This window comes from Salmo trutta, chromosome 31 (assembly GCF_901001165.1).
Source record: "Salmo trutta chromosome 31, fSalTru1.1, whole genome shotgun sequence".
NCBI classification, from domain to species: domain Eukaryota; kingdom Metazoa; phylum Chordata; class Actinopteri; order Salmoniformes; family Salmonidae; genus Salmo; species Salmo trutta.
Genome location: NC_042987.1, coordinates 13476549 through 13503329, shown reverse-complemented (window position 1 = coordinate 13503329; position 26781 = coordinate 13476549). Strand labels below are relative to the sequence as shown.

General features: G+C 41.2%; 1 protein-coding gene across 1 annotated transcript in view; it reads right to left on the bottom strand.

The window, feature by feature from the left end:
• Positions 1–3464: 3464 nt before the first annotated feature.
• Positions 3465–26781, bottom strand: part of LOC115169582 (protein Wnt-3a) — a 30337-nt gene continuing 7020 nt past the window's right edge. Inside the window, exons 2-4 of the mRNA XM_029725324.1 lie at positions 14698–14936; positions 4141–4406; positions 3465–3999 (exon numbers count right to left, since the gene is read on the bottom strand). Of these exons, the coding sequence (XP_029581184.1) occupies positions 3520–3999; positions 4141–4406; positions 14698–14936 (985 nt within the window). The 3' untranslated portion in view covers positions 3465–3519. The remainder of the gene's footprint in view (positions 4000–4140; positions 4407–14697; positions 14937–26781) is intronic.

The following is a 26781-nucleotide window of genomic DNA, read 5'->3' as shown; positions in this document are numbered from 1 at the left end:
TACAAAGTGTTATGTTTGGGGCAAATCCAACACAACACATTACTGAGTACCACTCTGCATATTTTCAAGCATAGTGGTTTTCCTAGAGGAAAAGCTGTGGTGTATTCAATTTCTACTATATTTAGTAGGAAAAGCTAAGTCGTTTTCAGGTTGAATATTGTCGCTAAAAAGCCACAGTAATCCTTACAAGAAGTAGCTGTTTGATATTTCACCATAACATTTTTGAATGTTCATTAAAATCGTTCAACTTAAATTGTTACTCTGGCAACATGTTCCCTGGAAACAGAAGCCATGTTGAACTCGCCTTTGACTCAGTGTGCTTTCCAACAGACACTGGGAGATTAATTCATCGTTCAGTAGGACAATAACCTAAAACACAAGGCCAAATCTACATTGGAGATGCTTACCAAGAAGACAGTGGATGTTCCTCAGTGGCCGATTTACAATTTTGACTTAAATCTGTTTGAAATTCTATGGCAAGTACTGAAAATATTTGTTTCTAGCGGTGATCAACATTCAATTTGACAGAGCTTGAAGAATGTTGAAAAAAAATATGGGCAAATATTGTACAATCCAGGCATGCAAAGCCCTTAGAGACTTACCCAGAAAGACTCACAGCTGTAATCGCTGCCAAAGGAGATTATAACATGTATTGACTCAGGGGTGTGAATACTTATGGGAATTAGATATTTCTGTATTTCATTTTCATTAAATTTGCTACATTTAAAACATATATTTTCACTTTGTCATTATTGGGTATTGTGTGTAGATGGGTGAGAATTTTTTAATTTTTTATAATTCAAGCTGTAACACAACAAAATGTGGAATAAGTCAAGAGGTATGAATACTTTCTGAAGGCACTGTACATATATACATGTTAATAATTAGCAGCATACAAAGGGGAAAGTCTTGATAGTTTCAGTGATGCTGCTATTTCTAAGGTTGGAGGAGAAAGAATAAGCCAGGAATCAGAATCAGATACACAGTTTTTGGTCATAGTTTTACAGCAACTGCATCTGGATTACCACTTGCCATCAGATTGCTGTTCATGACATACAAAGTATACGCTGAGGAGCATTTCAGATTACAATAAGTAATAGCTTACAGATAACATAGCATACGTGCATTCATGGGCATAACAAAAAACAGAATTATTCTAGTGGGCAATTCCCTTTCACAAACGTTCATTCTCAAACACTAAATAGCATGGGTTTGTCTGCACCGGGTCACGTGGTGATATACACACTGTGTTTCGGTGAACGTTACTAACACTGATAAAAACGAGGAGAATAAGCTTCATACTCTTCAACTAGACACAAGTGCTGAACTTTCAAACTCACTTTAGACTGACCACCTCATGCTCCTCCAGCTGAAAGTAATTTGTCTTTGGGCTAAACTTTGTTTTATCATCGATCGTACTGTGGCCAAACCTCTTGTAGCAAGGTTCCGATGAGACATTTATAGTACATTGTATAGGGATAAACGTCAATGCTTTCTCAATATTCTTAATTTCAAACCTGTTGTTTGGTTGATTTGTGCTCATGTGCTTTTTGAGATCAGAATAATCCCAATTAATACCACAGATAAAAAAAGCCAGAGGATTTGAGAACACATGAAATGTAAAAACAACATTCACTTAGGTACAATTGCATTCTAACCCCAACATTAGTACCAGGTTAACACTAGATCTATATTTAACATAAAAAAATCCCATTCACTCAGTCGAAAAGTTAGTTACCACTTATATACCACAAATGTTGAGTAGAATATGTACTTTTGAGTGTATCAATAGCTAGGTTTCCATCCAGTTGACGACAGATTTTCATGGGAATATTCTAAAATCTGCATAAATGAAATATGCTCATTTTCCCACCAGATATGTGTTTCCATCAAACGGACTTGTTGCAGATAAAAGTCTGTATGTGATGACGTAGTGCACATAAAACATACTTTCGCGGTTGAATTCCCATACAAGTTAAATGGGTTTCCATCACATTTTCAACTCTACTGATCGTTTTGTCACAAAACAATGTTGCGTTATATAGCGAATGTGCCCACTCTGGTATTGGCACGTGCTCTCTAGCCAACAGCTCGCAGATACAGTGCGGTAATACGCCTACATGATGAGATTATTATGGACAAAATAGCGAGATTATTTTTATTTGTCAAACGGTAGCCAAGCATCGATCATCATGTCACCAGAATAAGTATCTTGATATTTATTGGAAAGGTGCATCAAGCTCATCACAGTGCAATGTCACCCCCCTGTGAAGTTCATCGTAATTTATTTAATCTGTAGCCTAATAAATGGCATTCTTTTACAAATCGTAGTGGGAGGACCACACAACAAGTCATCGCGTGACTCGAAGATAAAAGTATTTCCAGTGTCATTTTTTGCATTATTAATTTTACCAACACAAACAGTTTGCACATTGTCTAAAGTATTTTGTTTTGTCGAAATTTGGAAAGTTTACTGGCAAATTTGCTGTTTCCATCAGGCCTTTCATTACATTTCTATATCCGACATGAACAAATAAAAAGGTTGGATGGAAACCTGGTTATGGTAATACAAAGTTGAGAACATAGCTCAGAAATGCTGTTTTTTGTAGATATATAAACTCATACGCATTTTATTTAAAAAATAACACCATGAGGGTGGAGAGCAGAGAGTACCACAGAATATTTTGAAAAATATTGTTGTCACTATCTGGGCAAGCGGCAAAGTCGTAAACCCCTCCAATTTCTACAATTTATCTTCCTCAAATCTGATTTTAAACCTAACCCTAACCTTAACCATGCTGCTAACCTTATGCCTAACCGTAACCTTGAATTAAGATTAAAAATATACATTTTGTTTTCATACAGTTTTATAATATAGCCAATTTTTACTTTGCTGCTGGCCTATCTAGTGGGAATATAAAAATATGACATGTTCATCATAGATTGTATGGTGTCCCAAAGGTTTAGACAGTGCTGTTATGCTCTACATGAAGGTGACGACACAGAGTACACAGATAATTCACCAATATGGTGCTTGTCAACAGCACAGTTTATATAGCCCGTATAAAACCTACAGTTCTCTTTTCTTGTGTCAGGAAACCAATACCTTGAAACACCTTTCTGGAAATCACTGGAAGTCCCTCCTTGGCTACAATCAGCCCACTCTGTAATGGTCTCCTCTTTTGCCTCTATCGATGAGATGGTGTTCATCAACATCATCAACGTCATCATGTTGTTTGTCTGAATGGAGCCTCCATGGGCGCACCTCTGTGTTCTAGAACTACCACAGCATTCTAAGACAGAGGCTGAATCCACCGCATCACATGACAGGCGGCTATATTTCTGTTGCCTATTAGCTGACTGTACTATAGCCGAGTCGGTTAACGCTTGATCAAAGTCAAATCAAAGCCTCTCAAGTTCTGAGCCCGACTCGTACAGTAGCTTCTTGTTTTATATGTTGAAGTCTTAAAAAAAAAAAAATGGGGTGAGGTGCAGAAAGAGTGGTGCCAGAGGCCATATCTATTTGCAGGTGTGAACATCGTAGACTCGAACACACTCCTGGCAGCTGACGTAGCAGCACCAGTGGAAGATACAGTGGCACTTCTCCTTCCGTTTCTCCGTCTGGGTGTTGTGTCCCCGGCCACAGCACAGCAAGTCGCAGCCGTCGATGCCGTGCGACGTCAAGTTACAGGTGCGATCGCGTGTCCCGAACGAGCCTGTTTCTGGGTTGGGTTCGCAGAAGTTGGGCGAGCTCTCGTAGTAGACCAGGTCTCGCTCCGTGGGGGGTTTGAAGAAGTTGTACTTGCTTCTCAACGTCTCCACCCAGCCACGGGACTCCTTGTGCTTCTCCACCACCATCTCTGAAGCACTGTCATACTTGTCCTTCATGTAGTCTCCAATCACTCTGAAGTCAGGCTGGGACCACCAGCATGTCTTCACCTCACAGCTGCCGGACAGGCCGTGGCACTTACACTTCAGAAACATGTTGTCATTCAGAGACTGAGGGAGAGATAGACGCAGGGATGCAATTAGTTTAATGAATGTTAAGTCTAACTAACACTTGGGGATGTTTATTAATGTTTAATCCATAAGGCTGATATTATCAGTGATGCAGAGCGAGAGAGAGAGAAAATGTCTCACTGTTCGTCCAGCCTCGTTGTTGTGCCGGTTCATGGCGGAGCGAGCATCGGGCCGGTTCTCACGGGCGTCTGCAAACTCCCGGGACACCATACTGCCGAACTCCACGTCCTCGCTGCAGCCGCCCCACTTCCAGCCCTCGCCGGGCGGACCCTTGTGGCGCGTGTCACAACCACAGATGGTGGCCGAACCCTCTGCACAGGACCGTGTCACCGCGAACGCCACACCAGCTGATGCGATGGCATGAACGAATGCTGACTCACGCGTGGCTGTAAGGAGAGGGAGAAGTAGATGTCAGATTTATATATCTATCGTATGGGTGCATTCTTACAGACGTGAACAACCACATAGGTCTTTACGCAACGCTGCTTGTAAGCAGCTCAGTTCCTGTGTGTAGGATCTCTGTTTGTAAAATGAGTATAGTTCATACAGATGTAGGATCTAAATTTGATCACTATTTTGTGGCTGCGAATTTTCACACAAAGCAGAAAATGCAAAATTGTAGTGTATTTCAGTTTTAAAAAGTCTTCTAAAGTTTGCAAATTCCACTTTTAAATTTCAGACTTGATTTGCCCTGACGAGAAATGGATCAACCCCTACAAACATGTCCATTAAATGTCCATCATAAATGTCCATCAATGTCCATCATAATAATCCACATTTCCTGTTGCTGAAGGATTATTTTCCTGCTGTAGCAAACCAGCTCATCTATATGGTTTACATACAGGTCCATACATCTGAAACCATGGCAGTGCAGAGAATGATAAATTGTTACCAATAACTTTGCTGGAATGTACCCATTAATGTATCTCAAAAAGCATGTAGGAATTCAGATCAGTGTCTACAGAACGATGATGCTGGCACCTGCTACTTTTCTGTGCTGTCCTGTATAATACTATATAATACTGTAAATGTCACACATCAACCCTACCAAAGCAAATATTCCATTTACGTAATCATTAGGCCACGCTTGTTCGTGAAACAATACTCCACACAAACAATGCTCCATCAAGCTCCGATCCATACAGATTCCATAGACAGTGTCATAGACATCTGCAATGTATGACTATGTTGATTGGCATGCCAATACAATTCAATCCAATCCAATCTGATCTGCTTGAGCAATCAAGGACAGTCATCTGTCTTGGGTGTGTGTGTGTGCGTGTGGTGAGAGAGGGAGGGAGAGAGCAAGCGATAGAGGGAGGGAGGTCTCTGTCTGTCTGACATAGTTTACTGATGACTCATCATCAGAAACTTCCAGGGAGATGAGAGGAAGAGACAGGCCTGACAGGACTATAATTAACAGACTCAATTAAGCTTTTGAAAGGTTAGGAAAATGGCCTCACACTATAAGACTAAGCCGAGACACAACAGGGAGGGAGAGAGAGAGAGAGGGAGAGAGAGAGAGGGAGAGAGAGAGAGAGAGAGAGAGAGAGAGAGAGAGCGAGAGAGAGAGCGAGAGAGAGGGAAGGTTCAGGGATGTGTCGTACATGTCAAACTATAACCATTTAATATGAGGTGCAATGTTTCACTGAGGTCTCGTTGACGTTCCACTGTCCCTGATTTTTACAGGATCCCTTATGACAGGAAGGATTCCCTGGATATATGTGCTTAGGTCTTGTATGGTCTTGCACAATGACAAGAACAGAGACAGCTAGGAAGAGAGGGTAGTAGAAGGGGAAGAGAGCGAGAGGAACAGGGAAAAGGAGAGCAAAAGGATGACGGGAGGGAAAAAGAGAGAAAGAGTGAGAGAGTTGGACAAGAAGAAGAAAAAAGAGAGAGAAAAAGGGAGGGAGTTGGGGAGGGAGAGAAAGAGTGAACAAGTTGGGGGGGAGAGTGAGAGAGAGATAAGTAAATGACTATGGGGAGTAGGTACCGTGTGAGCTCCTCCCAGGCTGCAGGTTTCAACCAGTTTGAGGAATAAGGGGCATTAAGAACAATGATGCAACAGAGGTTTACTGGCATCCATTCTCCATCACACCCTCCCTTAGCAGGACTGTACCAAGCACTATTATGGTTTACTCTGGGATGTCGCATCTCAGCATTGAAACTAAAGGCTTCCGCATGCTTCGGTTCGGTTGGCACCTAGACGAACTCAGCTAGGCGAACCGAATGAGTGTGCACGCACTCCCCTAAAAGACCTTTGCTTGAAAAACAAGATTTATTTTATTTCAATTGAAAAAAGTGCCAATGGTACTTTGTCCATCTTGAGACACCGTAGCCAGTATACACTTCCTCAACATAGTCAGAATTAATCGTAAATAAGTCAAAAGATCTGTCATTAATTTTGATGTTTTTGCCCCGTAGATGTTAGTCGTGCGATTTTTCATTTAACTAAGATGTTTGGTGCAGTATTTCTTAAGTGAAAAAATGTGCATCAAAACGAGTCGTCTGTCATTGAACGACAACAATCACTTAATTGAAGAATCCCTACTGTTGACCAATGACCGATGAAGGGGCGTAGACTTCGGCTACCGAACTTCGGCTTGCCTCCAAAATTCTTTTGGGTGAGCATGAACAGCATAAAAAAAACGTACCTGATACCAAAATGTGTCACAAAATGTGACCAAAGTGTCGTCATAATATAGGCACAAACTGTTCAGAACTATTTCGGACGGGAAGGATGCGGACGACTTAACAGTCTAGTATCGATTAGTTGAACGTCTATAGTCCAGTTGACATGTTACTGAGAGTTTATTGAGTATCTATAGACGGACTATCCAAAGAAGTGTTACCCAACCTTATCCCCAGTATCTCTAATATCCTTTGCTGCTCCTTGCTCATAATGTTTTGAAATTGTGTGATATATATACACCGCGGATTGGGAAAACAGAATAAAAACAGAATAAAGGGCTCATTTATTTGCTTGAATCCTATCCGAAAATGTCTTCCTTTGAAACGTACAGATAGAACTTTACAAATGACAGCATGGTTAATGTTGACTGAATTCTTATTCCATTACCCTGAAGCAGTCACTAGGTGGTGGCTGGTAGTTGGAGGTATGAATGGTCTAAAGCTTGGGAGGGTGTCTTTTCTATTTTATTATCAGGAAGCCAATAAACCACGGGTCAAACCCTTACGGCTTACTGACAATGATGCCGCGGAGCAAAGAAAGGGGGAGAGAGGAGGGAGAAATGGAGGGATGAGACCAAAAGAAAGGAAAATAAGATCTCTGGGGACAAGATGAGGAAAAAGAAGGAGAGACGGAGAAACAAGAACTAGGTCCTGACATCTAGGGGTGGGTGGTGGGTGGGACAGACCAGGGCTTACCTGGAACAGAATGTGTCGGGGGGTGCCTAGCCTAAGTGGACTGATTACTTGTGACCCCCCCCTATCATAGTTTGCCGGACCCTGGCATGGCAAGTGGTCCCAACGACCTGCTGGGGGGCTGAATCCCCTATTGTGCTGCCACTGTCACGCCGCGTTAGCCCCACAATGGCCCCAGATATTTTATATGAATTCTGCCCTCGCCAGTGATTAGTGGGGACCAAGTTAAGTCATAGCAACAGAGAACTATGCGTTGGCCAGACCCCGCATGTCGGCAGACTGGGAAATCCCTATTCAAATGGTTTAATAAAACAATCTAAAGGGCGTGTGAATGGGGAAAAGCGCTTTCTCTCCCGGCTTAATCTCATGGTTGCAGAGATATTGTGCTCCGAGCAGCGCCCAGTGGGGTGCGGGGCTAAGGTCCCCCCATCAACTCCATTTACCACACCCATTCTTTCTTTCTTAGCCAGAGTTAATGATATTATGGTGCGCTAACCTCACCTCCCCCAGCATGGAGAAACATGCACTTTATGAAAAGCAGGGCCCTCTTAGCACATCCTAAACTGTAACACTTTCTCATCCTGAGGTCAGGGGTCATAACCTGAATTCCCTGACTGACCTTTTCACTGCTTGGTTTAGTTGAGGCATTAAGCACCTAGGAGAAGCATAGAAAGTGCATCACTTGAACGCATTGAAATTTGAACACCTAGAATATAGAAGCAGATGCACTGCCTTTATTTTCCATCTAAGACAGTTATTTTTTATATATATCAGTCCATCAATCAAGTAAAAATATCCTGATTTTCCAGCCCTTGTGACTATGGTTGTCAGTGGCACATTATTCTCGAGAGTATTGCAGTACTATAAAGTCCAACTGTGAAATGAATACCTGAACTATAATTCACAATCGGGACAATAGCACATATTATTGCTAATTGTGAGTCCATATCATATTCACTTACAGGTATTACATAATGGAGACCTAGCCTATCAGAAAGACACTCAATATCTTTTTATCCATTTAATGCACTGGTGTGACTAACAGTGCATGTTTATACCTGTGAGACTGAGCTTTTGAGTCTGTGTTTGTGTGACTGTCTGTCCACTCATGTTGGCCTTCCCTGTTCTAAGCAACTCTATCAGTCACACTAGGGTTTGGCTACTTCTCCTACTCCAAGTGCGCCAAACAAGCTCTCCAATGAATGTCCCTGTCCTGTTCGACGCACACACACACACACACACACACACACACACACACACACACACACACACACACACACACACACACACACACACACACACACACACACACACACACAAACTGAGAACACCTGCACAGTTTGCTTCCCCTTTCATCACAGACAGATTCCAGCGGCCCATGTTTTGACACTTTGGTTAATGTAAATTAATGAGTGCTGACGCAGACATAGCCTGGAGGTATGCTAGGCCCTGTGACAAGGGCAGGGAGGGCGGAGAGTGGAGAGAAAGAGAGGGAGAGAGAGAGAGAGAGAGTGAGAGAGAGAGTAAAAGAGTGAAAGAGTGAAAGAGGAGGGAGAGAAAGAGAGAGAGAGAGAGAGAGAGAGAGAGCGAGAGAGAGAGCGAGAGAGAGAAAGAGAGAGAGTAAAAGAGTGAAAGAGGAGGGAGAGAAAGAGAGAGAGAGAGAGAGCGAGAGAGAGGGAGAGAGCGAGAGAGAGCGACAGAGTGAGAGAGACGAAGAGAGCTCAGGAAGAGCTCCAGTTTAACGTGAGGGAGAACGATAACTGGCTGCCCATGATCTCTGTCATGATTATCGGATAAGGATGGTTCCACATGCATTCATGTAAACAAATGATGGAAAACACCAAGGAAAACTGTCCCAAAACCGAATAGATCCGAATACGATGTAGAACGTTTGCATAACAGCACATCTGCATGATACTGTTTGTTTGATGTGTACTGAACAAAAGGAGAGATAGTGTGAGTGAGAGGGTGTGATCAGTACAACGGGTTGTTGCCAGAACCAGCAATAAGTCACTCAGTGTTTCAGGGCATTCTATAACCTGTGTGTCTATTCAAATACGTGTATTCTCTGTCATACACTGAGTGTACAAAACATTTCCATGACATAGACTGACCAGGTGAATCCAGGTGAAAGCTATTATCCCTTATTGATGTCACCTTAAATCCACTTCAATCAGTGTAGATGAAGGGGAGGAGACAGGTTAAAGAAGGATTTTCAAGCCTTGAGACAATGAAGACATGGATTGCCTGGCTTGAGGGTGATTGGGCAAGGATGGAGGATGAATGGGCAAGACAAAAGATTTAAGTGCCTTTGAAGGGGGTATGATAGTAGGTGCCAGGCGCACCGGTTTGAGTGTGTCAAGAACTGCAACGCAGCAGTTTGTAACGCTCAACAGTTCCATGTGTATATCAAGAATGGTCCACCACCAAAGCACATCCAGTCAATGTGAAGCATTGGAATCAACATGGGCCAGCATCCCTGTGGAACGCTTTTGACACCTTGTAGAGTCCACGCCCCGACAAATTGAGGCTGTTCTGCGGGTAGAAGGGGGTACAACTCAATATTAGGAAGATGTTCCTAATGTTTTGTAACCTCAGTATATAAATCCATTCTAAATGACACATATTTGCCTTCAGTCATCCTTTCCCTACCTAAGTGATGCCATATACAGTAGGTTATGTATCTGAAGGAGCAAACTTGAGTCCTGCTCTTTCCTCAGCTTTGCCTGGAAGCTGTTCAGGGGATGCCTGCCAATAAACTGGTTAAGACAAGGGATCGGTATTAATAGGCTAACTAACAGATAGGTGCAAAGCTTTTGAGGCCTATGGTTCCTTTCAGCCTTTCTCCCAATAAAAAAAGCCTAAGGAGGAAACAAACACGCATCCGTCTGCTCAGCAGACAAACAGAACAGACACTAGCCTTGCCGGGGAACAATGGACCCGATGCGCAGACAAATACAAGCATCAATCAAAGCAAATGAAATGAGAAACTTCTCCCTTACTAAGCCCTATCAAAAGAACCTGAGCCCTGCCAGTCACTCTACCCGGACCCTGACAAAGACACTTAATCCAACCACTTTGACCTCTCACGTTTTTTAAGGGCTTCACTGACCTTAATCCAATCAAAATGATTTACTAAAGTCCCCCCAGACCCAAAGAGTAGCCTGGCCCGGCTGCCTCTCTCCCCACCTCCCCTTTCCACCCAGTGCCCCTGCAATTTAGACAAGGAGGGAGAGAAGCCATGGGGGTGATGTGGAGGTATTTACACCACAATGAGGCCAGGGACTGTGAACCCCTATCATTACCCACCTACTTGAGCTCAAGCCTTCTCCATCAATGTAACAACTGGCTCAAGAGTTTATTAAAAGCAATTGCCCCAACTAACCCCAAATCACACTATAGTAAACATCAGTCTTTTCCAAATCCAGTTGACAGGTTTAGACCCCCCCCTCTCTTTTTCCTCTTCCCCCTCTCCTCTCCATTACCCCTCCATGCTCCTCTCTGCTCATCCTCTACCCTTGACTACTGGCAACTAATCGCAGGGTCTCAGTGCAATAGTGTGGAGACAGAGAATCCACTAGCTTCATAATATGACAGCTGAATAATACAAGGATGAACATTTTTAGAGTAAAATATGGGTGCTTCTTCTTCAGTTAACTTCATCTCAAATAGAGATGATGGAACATCATTTAATTTATAAGGTCTGACTTCATCCGTATTTTACACACCTCACATGGAAGCTGAGGGGAGGGAGAGGGGGGGCCTTGAAGGGGATTCCCTTCCAGAGAAAATTCCAACAAAAGACAACATTCTCCACCCAAAGTGTGTATACACATCATTTCATCTGTTCAAACAGCTCATAGCCGAGTGACTCTCACAAGTCTATTTGAACAAGGATTTTAATTGCATATGATACTCTCTCTCTCTCTCTCTCTCTCACACACACACACACACACACACACACACACACACACACACACACACACACACACACACACACACACACACACACACACACACACACACACACACACACACACACACACACACACACACACACACACACACACTGACTGAGGCAGGATGGAGTTAAAACAGTTGTTTGTTTGATCTATCAACTAACAACATAATATAACAACAACTTACAACACAATGGTCTTATTCTATCCTCTCAATATCAACACCAGTTGCAGCCCTGATTAAAGTGAGTGGTAGAGTTTTAGTCGAGACAGGGTTAGGTATCGTTTCTCATTTGAAATGCCAAGCATTACCAACATTGACAGGCAAGGAAATGATTTTAGTACACTAGTATTCTTTCAAGAACTTGGGAACAGGTACGGGGAAAACACTCACTGCATGTATTCAAGTCATGCAGGAAAATAATTTGCTTTTCACTTGTATTATACAGCACAGTAATGTTTTTTTTTCTAATGTAGCAAACAGGTTTAAGACTCGGTTCTCACAGTTAAGACTTGGTTCTCAAGTGTTATTAAATGTATAATGTAGGCTGTCACCCATAGCCGTCCTGTTCTGTGGATGAGTAGCCCAGTAGGAGAAATGCCAAGGCTGCACTGTTTTATTATAGTGCCTTTTTCTCTCAAGATATGTTGTTACCTTTGTCAAGCACTGGTCCAAAGATGGCTAGTTTGCAGTGTTTTATGAGTGTCATGTCCTGACCATAGTAAGATGTTATTTTCTATGGTAGAGTAGGTCAAGGCGTGACAGGGGGTGTTTTGTGTTTTTCTGTTTTCTATTTCTATGTTCTTAGGTTCTAGTTTTTGTATTTCTATTTTGGCTTGTTTGGAATGATCTCCAATTGGAGGCAGCCGGTCCTCGTTGTCTCTAATTGGAGATCATATTTAAGTAGGGGTTTTTCTTCCTGGGTTTTGTGGGTGATTATATTTTGAGTAGTGTTTGTTTCTCTCTGCGTCACGGTTTGTTGTTTTTCTCAATTCAGTTATTTATGTATTGCAAAGTTTCACGGATTAAATAAAATGTGGAACTACAACCACGCTGCACTTTGGTCCGATCCTTTCGACAGCCGTGACAATGAGCAGTGGTGGAAAAAGTACCCAACTGTCATACTTGAGTAAAAGTAAAGATACCTCAATAGAAAATGATGCAAGTAAAAGTAACAGTCACCCAGGAAAATTCTACTTGAGTAAAAGTCTAAAAGTATTTGGTTTAAAATATACTTAAGTATTAAAAGTAAATGTATAAATAATTTCAAATTCCTTATATTAAGTAAACCAGATGGCACCATTTTCTTGTTTGTACAGAAAGCCACGGGCACACTCCAACATTGAGACATCATTTACAACGAAGCATGTGTGTTTAGTGAGTCCGCCAGATCAGAGGCAGTAGGGATGACCAGGGATGTTCTCTTGATAAGTATGTGAATTTGAGTCTTTCCCTGTCATTTACATTTTAGTCATTTAGCAGACACTCTTATCCAGAGCAACTTACAGTAGTGAATGCATACATTTCATGCATTTTTTTTTTTTTGTACTGGCCCCCCGTGGGAATCAAACCCACAACCCTGGCATTGCACACACCATGCTGGCATTACAAACACCATGCTCTACCAACTGAGCCACAGGGAAGGCCTGTCCTGCTAAGCATTCAAAATGTAACGAGTACTTTTGGGTGTCAAGGAAAATGTAAAAAGTACAATATTTTCTTAACCTCTTATGGCTAGGGGGCAGTATTTTCACGGCTGGATAAAAAACGTACCCGATTTAATCTGATTATTAGTCCTGCCCAGAAACTAGAATATGCATATAATTATTAGCTTTGGAGAGAAAACACTCCACAGTTTCTGTTTGAATGGTGTCTGTGAGTATAACAGAACTCCTATGGCAGGCAAAAACCTGAGATGTTTCTGTTCAGGAAGTACCCTGTCAGACCTTTTATTTTCTTTCTTTGACATCTCTTCCAAAAACTAAGGATCTCTGCTGTTACGTGACACTTCTCACGTCTCCAATGGAGTCTCAGAGCCCGGGAAAAACAGGAATGACGTAATTCAAAGCCCTGGCTGAAACAAAGGAGAGCAAAAGCTAAGTGGTCACTCAGTGGACTAAGCCTTACGCTCGCGACCCGCCCCGCCCCCGGCTTTCGGTTTTTCCCTCAGTATACAGACAGGCAGATTCCCGGTCGGAATATTATCGCTTTTCTACGAGATAAATTGCATAAAAATTGGTTTTAAACAGCGGTTGACATGCTTCGAAGTACGGTAATGGAATATTTAGAATTTTTTGGTCACATTCTGCGCCATGCTCGTGGCAGAGATTTAGCGTTGGGATAGTGTCTAGAACGCACGAACAAAACGTCTTGATGGAACATAACGATGGATTATTTGGGACCAAACCTACATTTGTTATTGAAGTAGAAGTCCTGGGACTGCATTCTGATGAAGAACAAGCAAGGTAAGAACATTTTTCTTATAGGAAATGTGATTTTGGTGAAGGCTAAACTGGTTGGGTGTCTAAATAGCTAGCCCGTGATGGCTGGGCTATGTACTTAGATTATTGCAAAATGTGCTTCATCCGAAAAGCTATTTTAAAATCGGACATATCGAGTGCATAGAGGAGTTCTGTATCTATAATTCTTAAAATAATTGTTATGCTTTTTGTGAACGTTTATCGTGAGTAATTTAGTAAAATCACCGGAAGTGTTCGGTGGGAATGCTAGTTCTGAACGTCACATGCTAATGTAAAAAGCTGGTTTTTGATATAAATATGAACTTGATTGAACAGACATGCATGTATTGTATAACATAATGTCCTAGGTGTGTCATCTGATGAAGATCATAAAAGGTTAGTGCTGCATTTAGCTGTGGTTTGGGTTTATGTGACATGATATGCTAGCTTGAAAAATGGGTGTCTGATTATTTCTGGCTGGGTACTCTGCTGACATAATCTAATGTTTTGCTTTCGCTGTAAAGCCTTTTTGAAATCGGACAGTGTGGTTAGATAAAGGAGAGTCTTGTCTTTAAATAGCTGTAAAATAGTCATATGTTTGAAAAATGGAAGTTTTCGGATTTTAGAGGAGTTTGTATTTCGCGCCCCGCCCATCATTGGATATTGGAGCAGACGTTCCGCTAGCGGAACGTGTAGATGTAAGAGGTTTTAAGGAATGTAGTAAAATAAAAGTAGTCAAAAGTATAAATAGTAAAGTACAGATACCCCCCAAAACGACTTTAGTAGTACTTTTAAGTATTTTTACTTAAGTACTTTACACTACTGTTCATGAGTGTGTCCTGCATTCTCTTATAATTCTATTACCATACATTACCTTTGTCCAGCACTGGTCCGAAGATGGCCTTGTCGTTGATGGTGGTGCAGTTCCAACGACGGCCCCTGAATTGATGCTGGCACTCCTGGATGCCGATCTTCACCCCTTCTGCCACACTGGGCATAATCTCCACATAGTTCCGGCAGAATCGCAGCTGCTTGGGCACCAGGCCAGGAATGGAGCCGCACAGGATGGGCTGGGAGCCCAGAGACGAGTACTGGTGGCCCACCGCTAGGGACCTGCATGGGGAGAGAGGAGGCAGTGACATGATATACTGACTGCTTGTGTGTGTCTCTCTTTCTTTGTGTGTGTATGTTGTGCTTATGTGTGTACGTGCAGTGTGTGTGTGTGTGTGTCAGATGTTACCATTAAGCATCAATGCCTTATCCCTCTATCTATCCCCTCTGTAGCCACCTGGCCTTTGTGTGGATTTAAACCGCAGTCCCAGTGCTATACTCCACAAAGGTAACCGCGCCACGAGGAAAGATGAAAGTCCCCCCGTGAACCCAAAGTGGTTCATAGACCTCTAGGTTGACAACTTGGAAACTTCACCTTGTTATTACAGAGAACCACCACTTTTTTTAAGTGTCCACACGCTAAACAGGCCCTTGACTTAGGGTAATGAGAGTACAACTGTACATTGAGACTTCAGACGGATGTATTAATTACATATCTATCCATCCATCCCCCTTTCTCTTTGAGGACGGATATTCTGGGATGCAACAAGTGCAAACTTGATTGTTCTCTGATTATATCTTTCTGTGTGTGTGTGTGTGTGTGTGTGTGTGTGTGTGTGTGTGTCTTTCAATTAAGGTGTTAACATCGCTCGTAACCATGGAAACGTGACAACTATCTCGGTGCTGTCATCTCATGTTATGTCATTGTGGTACTTTTGAAGAAGACTTTTGAAGCAGCATGCTGTAATTGTAATTGTTTGATCTAAAGAACGCACCAGTCAATCTGGCTCCAGTCAGTTTGTATTCCACTCTTTTGTACAGTGGCCTACTACCGTCAGTGGGAGGGTCGAGAGTGGGAGGATGACAACCATCCAATGAGGATGAAAGGAAGCATGTACATGAGCATGAAATGAGATTAAATGATGGCCACTATGTTCTAACAACAGCTGATACACGTTATTGTCCCCACGGGGGGAACTATTTTGGACACATTGATAGCAAATATATTTCACTTCGATTATCCATTCCACAATATAGGTGCTTGGTTGAGATCCTACTGTATTTCACCCATGTATTACAATATATTAATAAGATACACTCAGACCACACTCATGCACTTCCACATAAAGCTTTTAACATATAGTATTTTCCTTCACTCCTCACTCACTGTTCCTCTGCTCTGCTCCTCATAATCCATCACATTGTTTTCATCTAGCCACCATGCATTTATTTCCATTCACCCTCTCCCAGAGTACTACATACAGTTTAGGGTTAATTCCATTCCAATTACTATCCATTGTTGTCAGCTCAGGTAAATACAGCTCATAGAGACGATAGGATTGGATAAACCTCATTCTATGAATGGGATTGTTATATCAATCAATTCACCATGAATAAAAACGTATTATATTACAACCGTAACATAACATTTGATCTAATAACTGACTTCCTATTGTCATTGGCAAGGCAACTACTGCATAGTAGCAACAAGTTCCTTGTTGGCACTGCAGTCAACAGCTCCTTCTGCAGTAAACTCAGTCCTCACTGAAGCTGCTATTGATGACAGTAATCTGGCGATCCACGTCTGAGTGATTTGGCCATTATGACAGAGACAGACAGTGCAGTGTTTGTTTGCACAGTGATCTGCTCCAACCTCCAACAGTAGAACAAGGGAGTTTTACACTCATCCAAAATAACAGGAGCTGGACAAAAAGAAGATCAAGTACATAGAAAGAAGGGATATCCGCTCACTGTTTCTGACACTCCCAAACGTGGCTCCGACAGTAGGCCTCAAGCCAGAGCAGGTGGGAGCAGGCAGGACTTGCGCAGCTCAATTATCTCACTATCTGTTGACCTGGGCAACGATGTTAAAGAAGTAATCACTCTGTGATCACAACAACAAGATGATCATACAGAGCCCGAGTCTCACCAGAGGCATTTCTAAATTCCACTCCAAAAAACAAATGATTTAACCGTATCACTCTACACTGCGAGGTTTACCAGAGACTTCGTAGCATGGAGATTGTCGTTAGAACCATCTTACGATGTATCTTTAGTAGCCGATCTGTTTCCCAGAGGCTTCATTAGTAACGTTGCTCTTAAAAACGTTCGCACATCTACGAGTGATCCAGACACTTGGAGAGGAGCTAAAGTGCATCATTAGATGCTTTTTGCCCTTCCGCATCACTTTACTCGCAGGAGATCTCCGTTAAACATATGATCAAGATGTTTAGGCTTGGCATCTGTCTGACTGTAAGCTCTAATAACTTCAGAACGAAGTTGACTACAAATACAAAGTGCCAAAGTATTTGCAATTGTTATAAACAAGTGACAGATAAAATAATGCTTCAAATGAAAACCGAGATAACTGCATTAAAAGATAAATACGCTACATGGGCCTATATATTTCAATAATATTAAAATCATATTGAGTTTTATTTTTGCCACTAGGCTACTGCCTGTCATTTTTGCCTCAATATGCTTCATGATGTGTGACAAGACGTGTGCAATTAGTGCATAATATTGGGTAAGCATGATAAGCCGCCTCAATATTTGTAGCCACAGATTATAATCCGTCTCTAAAAGCTGATCCATCGTCAGTACTGTGGAATAATTCTAATATTATGGTAAGATTTGAGTGGAGAAGGCTGATCCGAGAGCAGTGTTGCTTTTCTTTCGATCCTACCAGTGTCGACCAATGGCTAAAGACGCACTTAGCGAATGTTCTCTCTGCGTGCTTGTTCTGGGAAACACTTAAAAATGTTGCCTCGGAAATAACAATGCGACTGGTACGATCATCGTAATGCTTAAGTTACATCGCAACTGGAGAACGAGACCCAGGTCGTCCCTGAGAGACAGGCTGACCTTGTGTACCAGACGTTTGCGTCGCAAATCAAGTCAATGTAGCAGATATATTGTTTGCTCTAACAAATGAAGCTTAACTGAATACACCTAGTCTCATGCGTCTGCTTTCAACCTCTTGTCTGTAGCCTACATACGTCAATGGGTTACCGAGTAAGTGTAGCCATTTAGTATTTTCCAAAGTATATCCCCGAGCAAATGGCGGAGCAATGTGTCATGCTCACTTTAAAGGCTTTCCCATATTATTTTCCTTGGCTCAGAGACATGACTAGACCTCTGGTTAATCATATATGAGAAATACAAAAAGAAAGACAGGGGGGAAACAGGCTCTAAAAGTGTCTGAGAGGATATCAAGTCCTCACGGCCTGCATTTTGTCTGCAATACATATGAACGAAAGCAAGCACGTCAGTAAACAAGGAAACTCCTATTCCAAATTGACCTCTCTTTGGCGCTTGTCAATCCGCACCCTAAGGCGCTAAGCTGAGCACAGCAGACCTCGCACAACAGAAACCTGAGTCCACATCACAACCCACCGCAGACACTTGCTCCTAATAGCCATAACATGTAGAGCAGGAATGTGATGACTTCTGAACCATGCCAAGTGAAACCAGCAACACAAGTACAGCCCCCTCCGCAAGTGTGAGCAGATAAGATCTTGTCTGGGAAAGACTGAGGGAGGAAGAAGGGAAAACAAGTGGCACAGCTTTTAATTTGACCTGTAGACGTTCTGTTCTGCCAGGAAGAACTTGTGAATTTCTCTGTGGGTGTTGAGTGAGGTCAGCAGGTGGAAGAAAACAAACAGCGGCAAGGTTCCAACCTATCCCACTAGCTACATAGATACTGTACTACTGTATATGTTTTTATCTCACCATTGTGCTGCGCTTCTTTTTGTACTGCATTATGCTGTTCTCCATGCCTGATAATATGGTTATACTATTTTAGGTGTTACCTGTTGATTCCTGTTTGACCATGTATGAGCTGGTTAAAGCTAGTATTGTCTGACTACTGTGTGAGTGTATACTGTAGATGATCAGATCAGAACAGGCCAGACAGACAAACAGAACCTGCCTGGACAATACACACAGTCATAAGTCTCGGGACGTACAGGCGCGGCGCTAGTCTCAGCACAGAGGGAGTGGGGTGCTCTCGAGGCGCCATTCTGACCAAATCATTTAAAAAATGAGTAGCTGATATGGCCTATCATAAACGCAAATTAGGCATCAACACTAAAAAATAAAAGTATTTGATCCCCTGCTGATTTTGTACGTTTGCCCACAGAAAAAGAAATGATCAGTCTATAATTTTAATGGTATGTTTATTTGAACAGCGAGAGACAGAATAACAACAAAAAAATTCTAAAAAACACATGTCAAAAATGTTATAAATTGATTTGCATTTTAATGAGGGAAATAAGTATTTGACCCCCTCTCAATCAGAAAGATTTCTGGCTCCCAGGTGTCTTTTATACAAGTAACGAGCTGAGATGAGGAGCACACTCTTAAAGGGAGTGCTCCTAATCTCAGTTTGTTACCTGTATAAAATACACCTGTCCACAGAAGCAATCAATCAATCAGATTCCAAACTCTCCACCATGGCCAAGACCAAAGAGCTCTCCAAGGATGTCAGGGACAAGATTGTAGACCTACACAAGGCTGGAATGGGCTACAAGACCATCGCCAAGCAGCTTGGTGAGAAGGTGACAACAGTTGGTGCGATTATTCGCAAATAGAAGAAACACAAAAGAACTGTCAATCTCACTCGGCCTGGGGCTCCATGCAAGATCTCACCTCGTGGAGTTGCAATAATCATGAGAACGGTGAGGAATCAGCCCAGAATTACACGGGAGGATCTTGTCAATGATCTCAAGGCAGCTGGGACCATAGTCACCAAGAAAACAATTGGTAACACACTATGCCGTGAAGGACTGAAATCCTGCAGCGCCCGCAAGGTCCCCCTGCTCAAGAAAGCACATATACATGCCCGTTTGAAGTTTGCCAATGAACATCTGAATGATTCAGAGGACAACTGGGTGAAAGTGTTGTGGTCAGATGAGACCAAAATGGAGCTCTTTGGCATCAACTCAACTCGCCGTGTTTGGAGGAGGAGGAATGCTGGCCATGACCCCAAGAACACCATCCCCACCGTCAAACATGGAGGTGGAAACATTATGCTTTGGGGGTGTTTTTCTGCTAAGGGGACAGGACAACTTCACCGCATCAAAGGGACAATGGACAGGGCCATGTACCGTCAAATCTTGTGTGAGAACCTCCTTCCCTCAGCCAGGGCATTGAAAATGGGTCGTGGATGGGTATTCCAGCATGACAATGACCCAAAACACACGGCCAAGGCAACAAAGGAGTGGCTCAAGAAGAAGCACATTAAGGTCCTGGAGTGGCCTAGCCAGTCTCCAGGCCTTAATCCCATAGAAAATCTGTGGAGGGAGCTGAAGGTTCGAGTTGCCAAACGTCAGCCTCGAAACCTTAATGACTTAATGAAGATCTGCAAAGAGGAGTGGGACAAAATCCCTCCTGAGATGTGTGCAAACCTGGTGGCCAACTACAAGAAATGTCTGACCTCTGTGATTGCCAACAAGGGTTTTGCCACCAAGAACTAAGTCATGTTTTGCAGAGGGGTCAAATTATTTTTTCCCTCGTTAAAATGCTAATCATTTTATAACATTTTTGACATGCGTTTTTCTTGATTTTTTTGTTGTTATTCTGTCTCTCACTGTTCAAATAAACCTACCATTAAAATTATAGACTGATCATTTCTTTGTCAGTGGGCAAACATACAAAATCAGCAGGGGATCAAAAACTTTTTTCCCTCACTGTAATTGGGATAATTTTGACCCCAAAAATGAAACTATTGGAAAAAGCAACAATCATAGCAAAATATCAAACTTAATTTTTATCAAACATCATTAGACATGTAAATAATGTTACCTGAAGTAAAATATAACCAAAACATATTCTGGAAATCGAAAATGTATATATTTTTTTCTTAATAAATAATAAGCATCTCTTTTCCAAAGTGCAATCCACACTAGTACTAAAAAGCTGATTTACCATAATTTGATAGTAGTATCATTTAGTTTTTCGAATTTGAAACAAATACGAATTGTGTCTTATTTATGTGTTAAAAACGGGGCGGTACACCAACATTTGAAATATACTTAATTTTATTGACCAAAAATTTGTCAACCATTGATCCTGAGAGATAATGACCAAAAATATGGCTTAGTTTTTCTTTAATTACTTACCCCACAGCCAGCATTAGCATCGCTGCTAGTGAAACAATGGGAGTGGTAGGGCTTACGTATGTCTTACATATGGCTGGAAGCTTCAAAAAGCATGCCCAAATCCTCAGTCACTTTAAACCAAATGTTAAACAACCCAAATACCATAACAAGTTGCACATATAGAATATTGGAGGATAGGAATTCTGGTATTTATATAACATTTTCCATAGTATAACTATTTTTTCAGAGGGTAGCTGGTTTCTGCATTACAGTTCTACCAAGTATTTATACCACTGAAATATTGTAAGAGCTATTTTGACCTCAACTAAGCAATACCTCTTGATTTATTCCACATTTTGTTGTGTTAGAGCCTGAATTCAAAATGTATTAAATGTATTTATTTTCTCACTTATCTACATGCAATATCCCATAATGATATAGTGAAAACATGTTTAAGAAATGTTAGAACATGTATTGAAAATGAAATACAGAAATGTCTAATTTACATAAGTATTCACACACCTCAGTCACTATTTTGTAGAAGCACCTTTGGCTGCGATAACAGCTGTGAGTCTTTCTGCGTAAGTCAATATGAGCTTTCCACACCTGGATTGTGCAACAAAAAAACTAAATTCTTCAAGCTCTGTCAAATTGGTCATTACTCATTGCTAGACAACCATTTTCAGGACTTGCCATAGAATTTTTCAAGTAGATTTAAGTCAAAACTAACTCGGCCACTCAGGATCATTCACTGTCTTCTTGGTAAGCAACTCCAGTGTAGATCTGGCCTTGGGTTTTAGGTTATTGTACTGCTGAAAGGTGAATGTATCTTTTAGTGTCTGGTGGAAAGCAATCTGAACCAGGATTTCTTCTAGGATTTTGCCTGTCCTTAGTTTAATTCCATTTATTTTTTATCCTGAAAATCTCCTCAGTCCTTAACGATTACAAGCATACCCATAACATGATGCAGCCACCCTTATGCTTGAAAATATGGAGAGTGGTACTCAGTAATGTGTTGTATTGGATTTTCCCCAAACATAACACTTTGTATTCAGGGCAAAAAGTGAATTGTTTTGCCACTTTATTTTGCAGTATTACTTTAGTGCCTTGTTGCAAACCGGAATGCATGTTTTGGAATATTTTCATTCTGTACAAGCTTCCTTCATTTCACTCTGTCATTGTGGAGAAACTACAATGTTGTTGATCCATCCTCAGTTTTCTCTTATCACAGCCATTAAACTCTGTAACTGTTTTAAAGTCACCATTGGCCTCATGGTGAAATCACTGAGTGGTTTCCTTCCTCTCCGGAAACCTGTATCTTTGTAGTTACTGGGTGTATTGATTTACCATCCAAAGTGTAATTAGTAACTTCACCATACTCAAAAGGATATTCAATGTCTGCGTTTTTATTTTTATCAATAGGTGTCCTTCTTTGCGAGGCATTGGAAAACCTCCCTGGTCTTTGTGGTTGAATCTGTTTTTGAAATTCACTGCTCGACTTAGGGCCTTTACAGATAATTGTATGTGTGGGGTACAGAGATGAGGTAGTCATTCAAAAATCATGTTAAACACTATTATTGCACACAGAGTGAGTCCATGCAACTTATTATGTGACTTGTTAAGCACATTTTTCTCCTGAACTTATTTACGCTTGCCATAACAATGGGGTTGAATACTTACTGACTCAAGACATTTCTGCTGTTCATTTTAAATTCATTTGTTAAGAATTTGAAAAATAATTCCACTTTGACATTATGGGTTATTGTGTTAGGCCATTGACAAAATCTCAATTTAATACATTTTAAATTCAGGCTGTAATACAATAAAATGTGGAAAAAGTTAAGAGGTGTGAATACTTTCTGAAGGCACTGTATATGGCTGTGTTTACACAGGCAGCCCAATTCTGATCTTTTTTTTCATTTGACCAATCAGATAAGTTCTGAAAAATATCTGATGTGTAAAGATCTGATGTGATTGGTCAAAATAAAAAATATAAGCATTGGGCTGCCTGTGTAAAGACAGTCAAATAATCCTACTTACTTTTGAAGCACATCTCCTGTTAAAATACATCACTTTACCTTTTTTTCTGTGCCACCAAATGTTTGCATATACTGCTAAAGTTGCCAGGTTGTTAGTAGGGCAGCACGATATGGGCCCAAAAAAAACGACTGTGCTGTGATGGCTTACATTAATTTTGAATCTTTCTAATCGCACAGTATCCACAGTTTGTAAGCTAGCTAGTTGGGCTTCTGAGGTGCACAGCAGTCTAAGGCACTGCATCTCAGTGTTAGAGGGGTCACTACAGACACCCTGGTTCGACTCCAGGCTATATCACAACCGGCCATGTTTGGGAGTCCCATAGGACAGTACACAATTGGCCCAGCATTGTCTGGGTTTGGCGGTGTAGGCTGTCATTGTGAATAAGAATTTCTTCTTTACTGACTTGCCTAGTTAAATAAAGGTTACATTAAAAAAAATATTATTTTCCTCAGAGTATTATTATATTGTTGATTGATTGACTATAGCTTTCCAAATTTCCCAACACTGCTATTTGTAGGATTAATTTTAAATTAACCTGAACCTGTGACCAGAAACTAGCTATATGGGGGCAATATCAGAATAAATTATATAATGATTCTGTCTCTTCGCAGCAAAATCACAACACTTGGGTGAACTGTTGGAATCATAGAAATAGAATGATTATTCTAATTCTATGGTTGGTGTTGTTTAGCGTGACAACATATCAAAAAGCCAGGTAATAGTTATGAAAGGGTAGGAACCAAAGTGTTGTTCAGTATTTCCCAGAGGACTCGAGTCACATTTGAATAGATGTTACATTTAGACAACGATTACAACATACTGATCTACACCACCACTGGTAGCAACCTGCATTAGAGCTAACGTTTGCTTTGCCCTAGCTAGTGCATTTAGCTAAAGGCTAACTAGTTAGCGATTAGCATTAACGATTAGAATTATTTTAAGCACATGCCAGCTTCCTTAGACTAGCTAACTAACTAACGTTTTGCAGAGAGTAAGATACACAAACTAATAGTATAATAGAGAAAACATGTGGATTCATCTTTAGAAGCAATGTGGAAAGCAGCAATGTTCTTGTTTTGGAAGAATGTGTTGAGTGAATGAATTGACAGCATGATGTGACAGCTTGTTTGGGCAGAGTAGAAAAGATTGTTGCGGCGAAATATTGTTACTCATTTAATTTTTTATTTTATTTTCGTTTTAGAAACTGTTGCTCCCAAATTAAAACTTCAGGTCGCACAGCAAAATATTTCATTGCATATGCAATGAAATTGGTCGCACTTTAGAGCCCTGTCTACGCCCCATGGAAAAATGTGTAGAATTGCAGGAAATTAACTCAAAAACATATTTTTTCCCTCCCCTCTTTTTCCCTCTCCCCTCTCAAGAGGGGAGCCACAAAAATATTTTCAACCCCCGTAATAAGGGGTCCCCCAAACAAGATTTCACTGAGGGCTTCCTAACGTCTAGGGTTGGCTTTGGTTGAAGGCAGTCTGCATGTTGAGAAGATATACTTAACTGTTTGAACCCTGGAAGTTTAACTTCCTAGCCTATTTACAAGGGATGTCTTACCTTGCTTCAAAGTAGCCTAGCCAAAATCCAACTGTAGAAACATTTAGGGAATTATTGTATACTCTGGAAACCTCTTTCTCAAAGATAAAGATCTGGATCATGTTCTGCGCATGTGTTATTTTACGTCTACGTAGCTGCTGCTGACACTCCCCCAATTCTTTGAAGTTTCTCTCTTTACTCACCCTCTTCTAAACCATGATGATGCAGCCTAGGTGTCTGCCTTATCTTTCTAAACAGCTGAAATAAAAACCCCTGTGGCAATTTGAATGAACATTCCAAAAAACATATAGCCTATTATGAAGGCTACAACCTTCTCTGTCTGTTGCAATGAATATTGCAGTTGCACAAGCAGGAAGCAGTCCCTACACATTGCAAAAACAGTAATTGTTCTGTGTGATGACGTAGGCTATAGTTGCTGCCTTATTGTAGCCACTAGCCACAGTTGCTGAAAAAAAGAACACTATTACATTGACTGCCTGTCTTCCTCCTGCTTAGCGAATGTTTGCAATGATGATGAAAAAATACAACGCTAATTAGGTGTCACTCCCCACTTGAGTTTTGCATTGGGGTAGAAACGATCTGTGTTTTAGCAATACACAGGCTCTAAACGGCTATTTAGCTTCTCAGTGATCATGGAAGTACAGCACGAGTAGGCTACCTACTGTGGCTGTTCCACCTCTGGGCAGCGACGGCTCTAGGCAGCCAAGCATGTATCCAGACTGGTAACCAGAATCTGACAGTGGGCAAGTTTGTTTTGCATTGCCTGGTGCCCCAACATGTAAATAGCTCAGCATTTAGCCTAACTCCCCTCCTGGAAAATAACATGAAATCGTGCTTATGCTTAATAGCCTACTATTCTACAATCGTTTGAACATGTTGACCATGTCTTTTGTGTGCAACATGGAGTTTGTAGGCTACACCAGACAAAGGCGCACATGGCTGATCAAGGAGGGGGAAGCAGCAGCTACGTAGTCAGCGTTGTAAGCTTAGCTACATAAAACAATCTGGAAGGAGGGGGAAACGGTAAGGAGTGGGCAGCAGCTATGTAAAAAAAAATCACGCACATGCGCAGAAATCTCAGTAACTTTAGCTATGGCAAATCGGGCACCCGAAAATCTGGAACCCCACTCTGTATTTTATAAAGACTTCCTGACATGCCATTGAAAGCAACATTTCTCTCATGTTCTATTGGTTTTCATGTCAACGTTTTTTCTTCGTCCAGAAGCCAAAGGCACAATCTTAGTCATATTAGCAACTCATCCTAGTTACATCTTTAGACTTCACCTCTTTTAGTGTTTCTAATGGAGATTTTCACCTCTGTCACATGAAACCACTCGTATCAGTTGAGCTTTAGAATGGTGTTTTTCCAATAATTGCATTTTGTTCCAAGGCCATGCAGGGGGCCCCTCAAGGGGGTATAGCGACAGACACAGCTGTACATTGCTTTATAAAATAACCAACACCAGCTTAGACAAATTCCAGGATTTGATGAAATTATATTATTTATGATATAATATTTATCCATTTTGCCATGATTTATAGTGTTAAATAATGTTTTATCTTTATTTCTATTTTTTTTAACTGCAAGAACAGGGAGCCCCTTACAGGGCCCCTATAGGTGTGTGGGCCCTAGGGCGGTCAGACCCATGGCCCTCACGCTAGCTCTGCTTCTGAGGACGTCCTATACAGGCTGAGTGATTCAGGTCACCTCTATTACTGTTAGGAAGTAGGAGGAGAGGAAGTGGGGAAAGCTTCAACCATATGATTTATGGATTTATTACAGAGGTAGACTATGGAGTACATGGTGTTATTGAGTACTAAAAAATACATATTTTACATGTTGTACAACTCCATTTAAGATATATGGAGTTTTTGGTCTTAAGTTGAATGCAAAATGTTTTCATTTATTAGTAAAATGTTCCTCCTTGTAATTCATAGATCTAACTTCTAATGTGAACTACATTCCTCTCTGTTTCTGTCTCTATAATATAATATGTTGTCTACCAGCCTGGTCTCAGAGCCTGGTCTCAGAGCAAAACATATTATATTTTACAAACATCTGTGCTACTCCATTTAGTATGATATGTTACTTTACATTAGGTTACATTATTTGATCTGTTTAGTATGATATATTATGTTCGATAAGACAGTAGGTTAGAAACAAAATGATGGTGTTTGGTTAGGGTGGTTAGGTGGGCGTA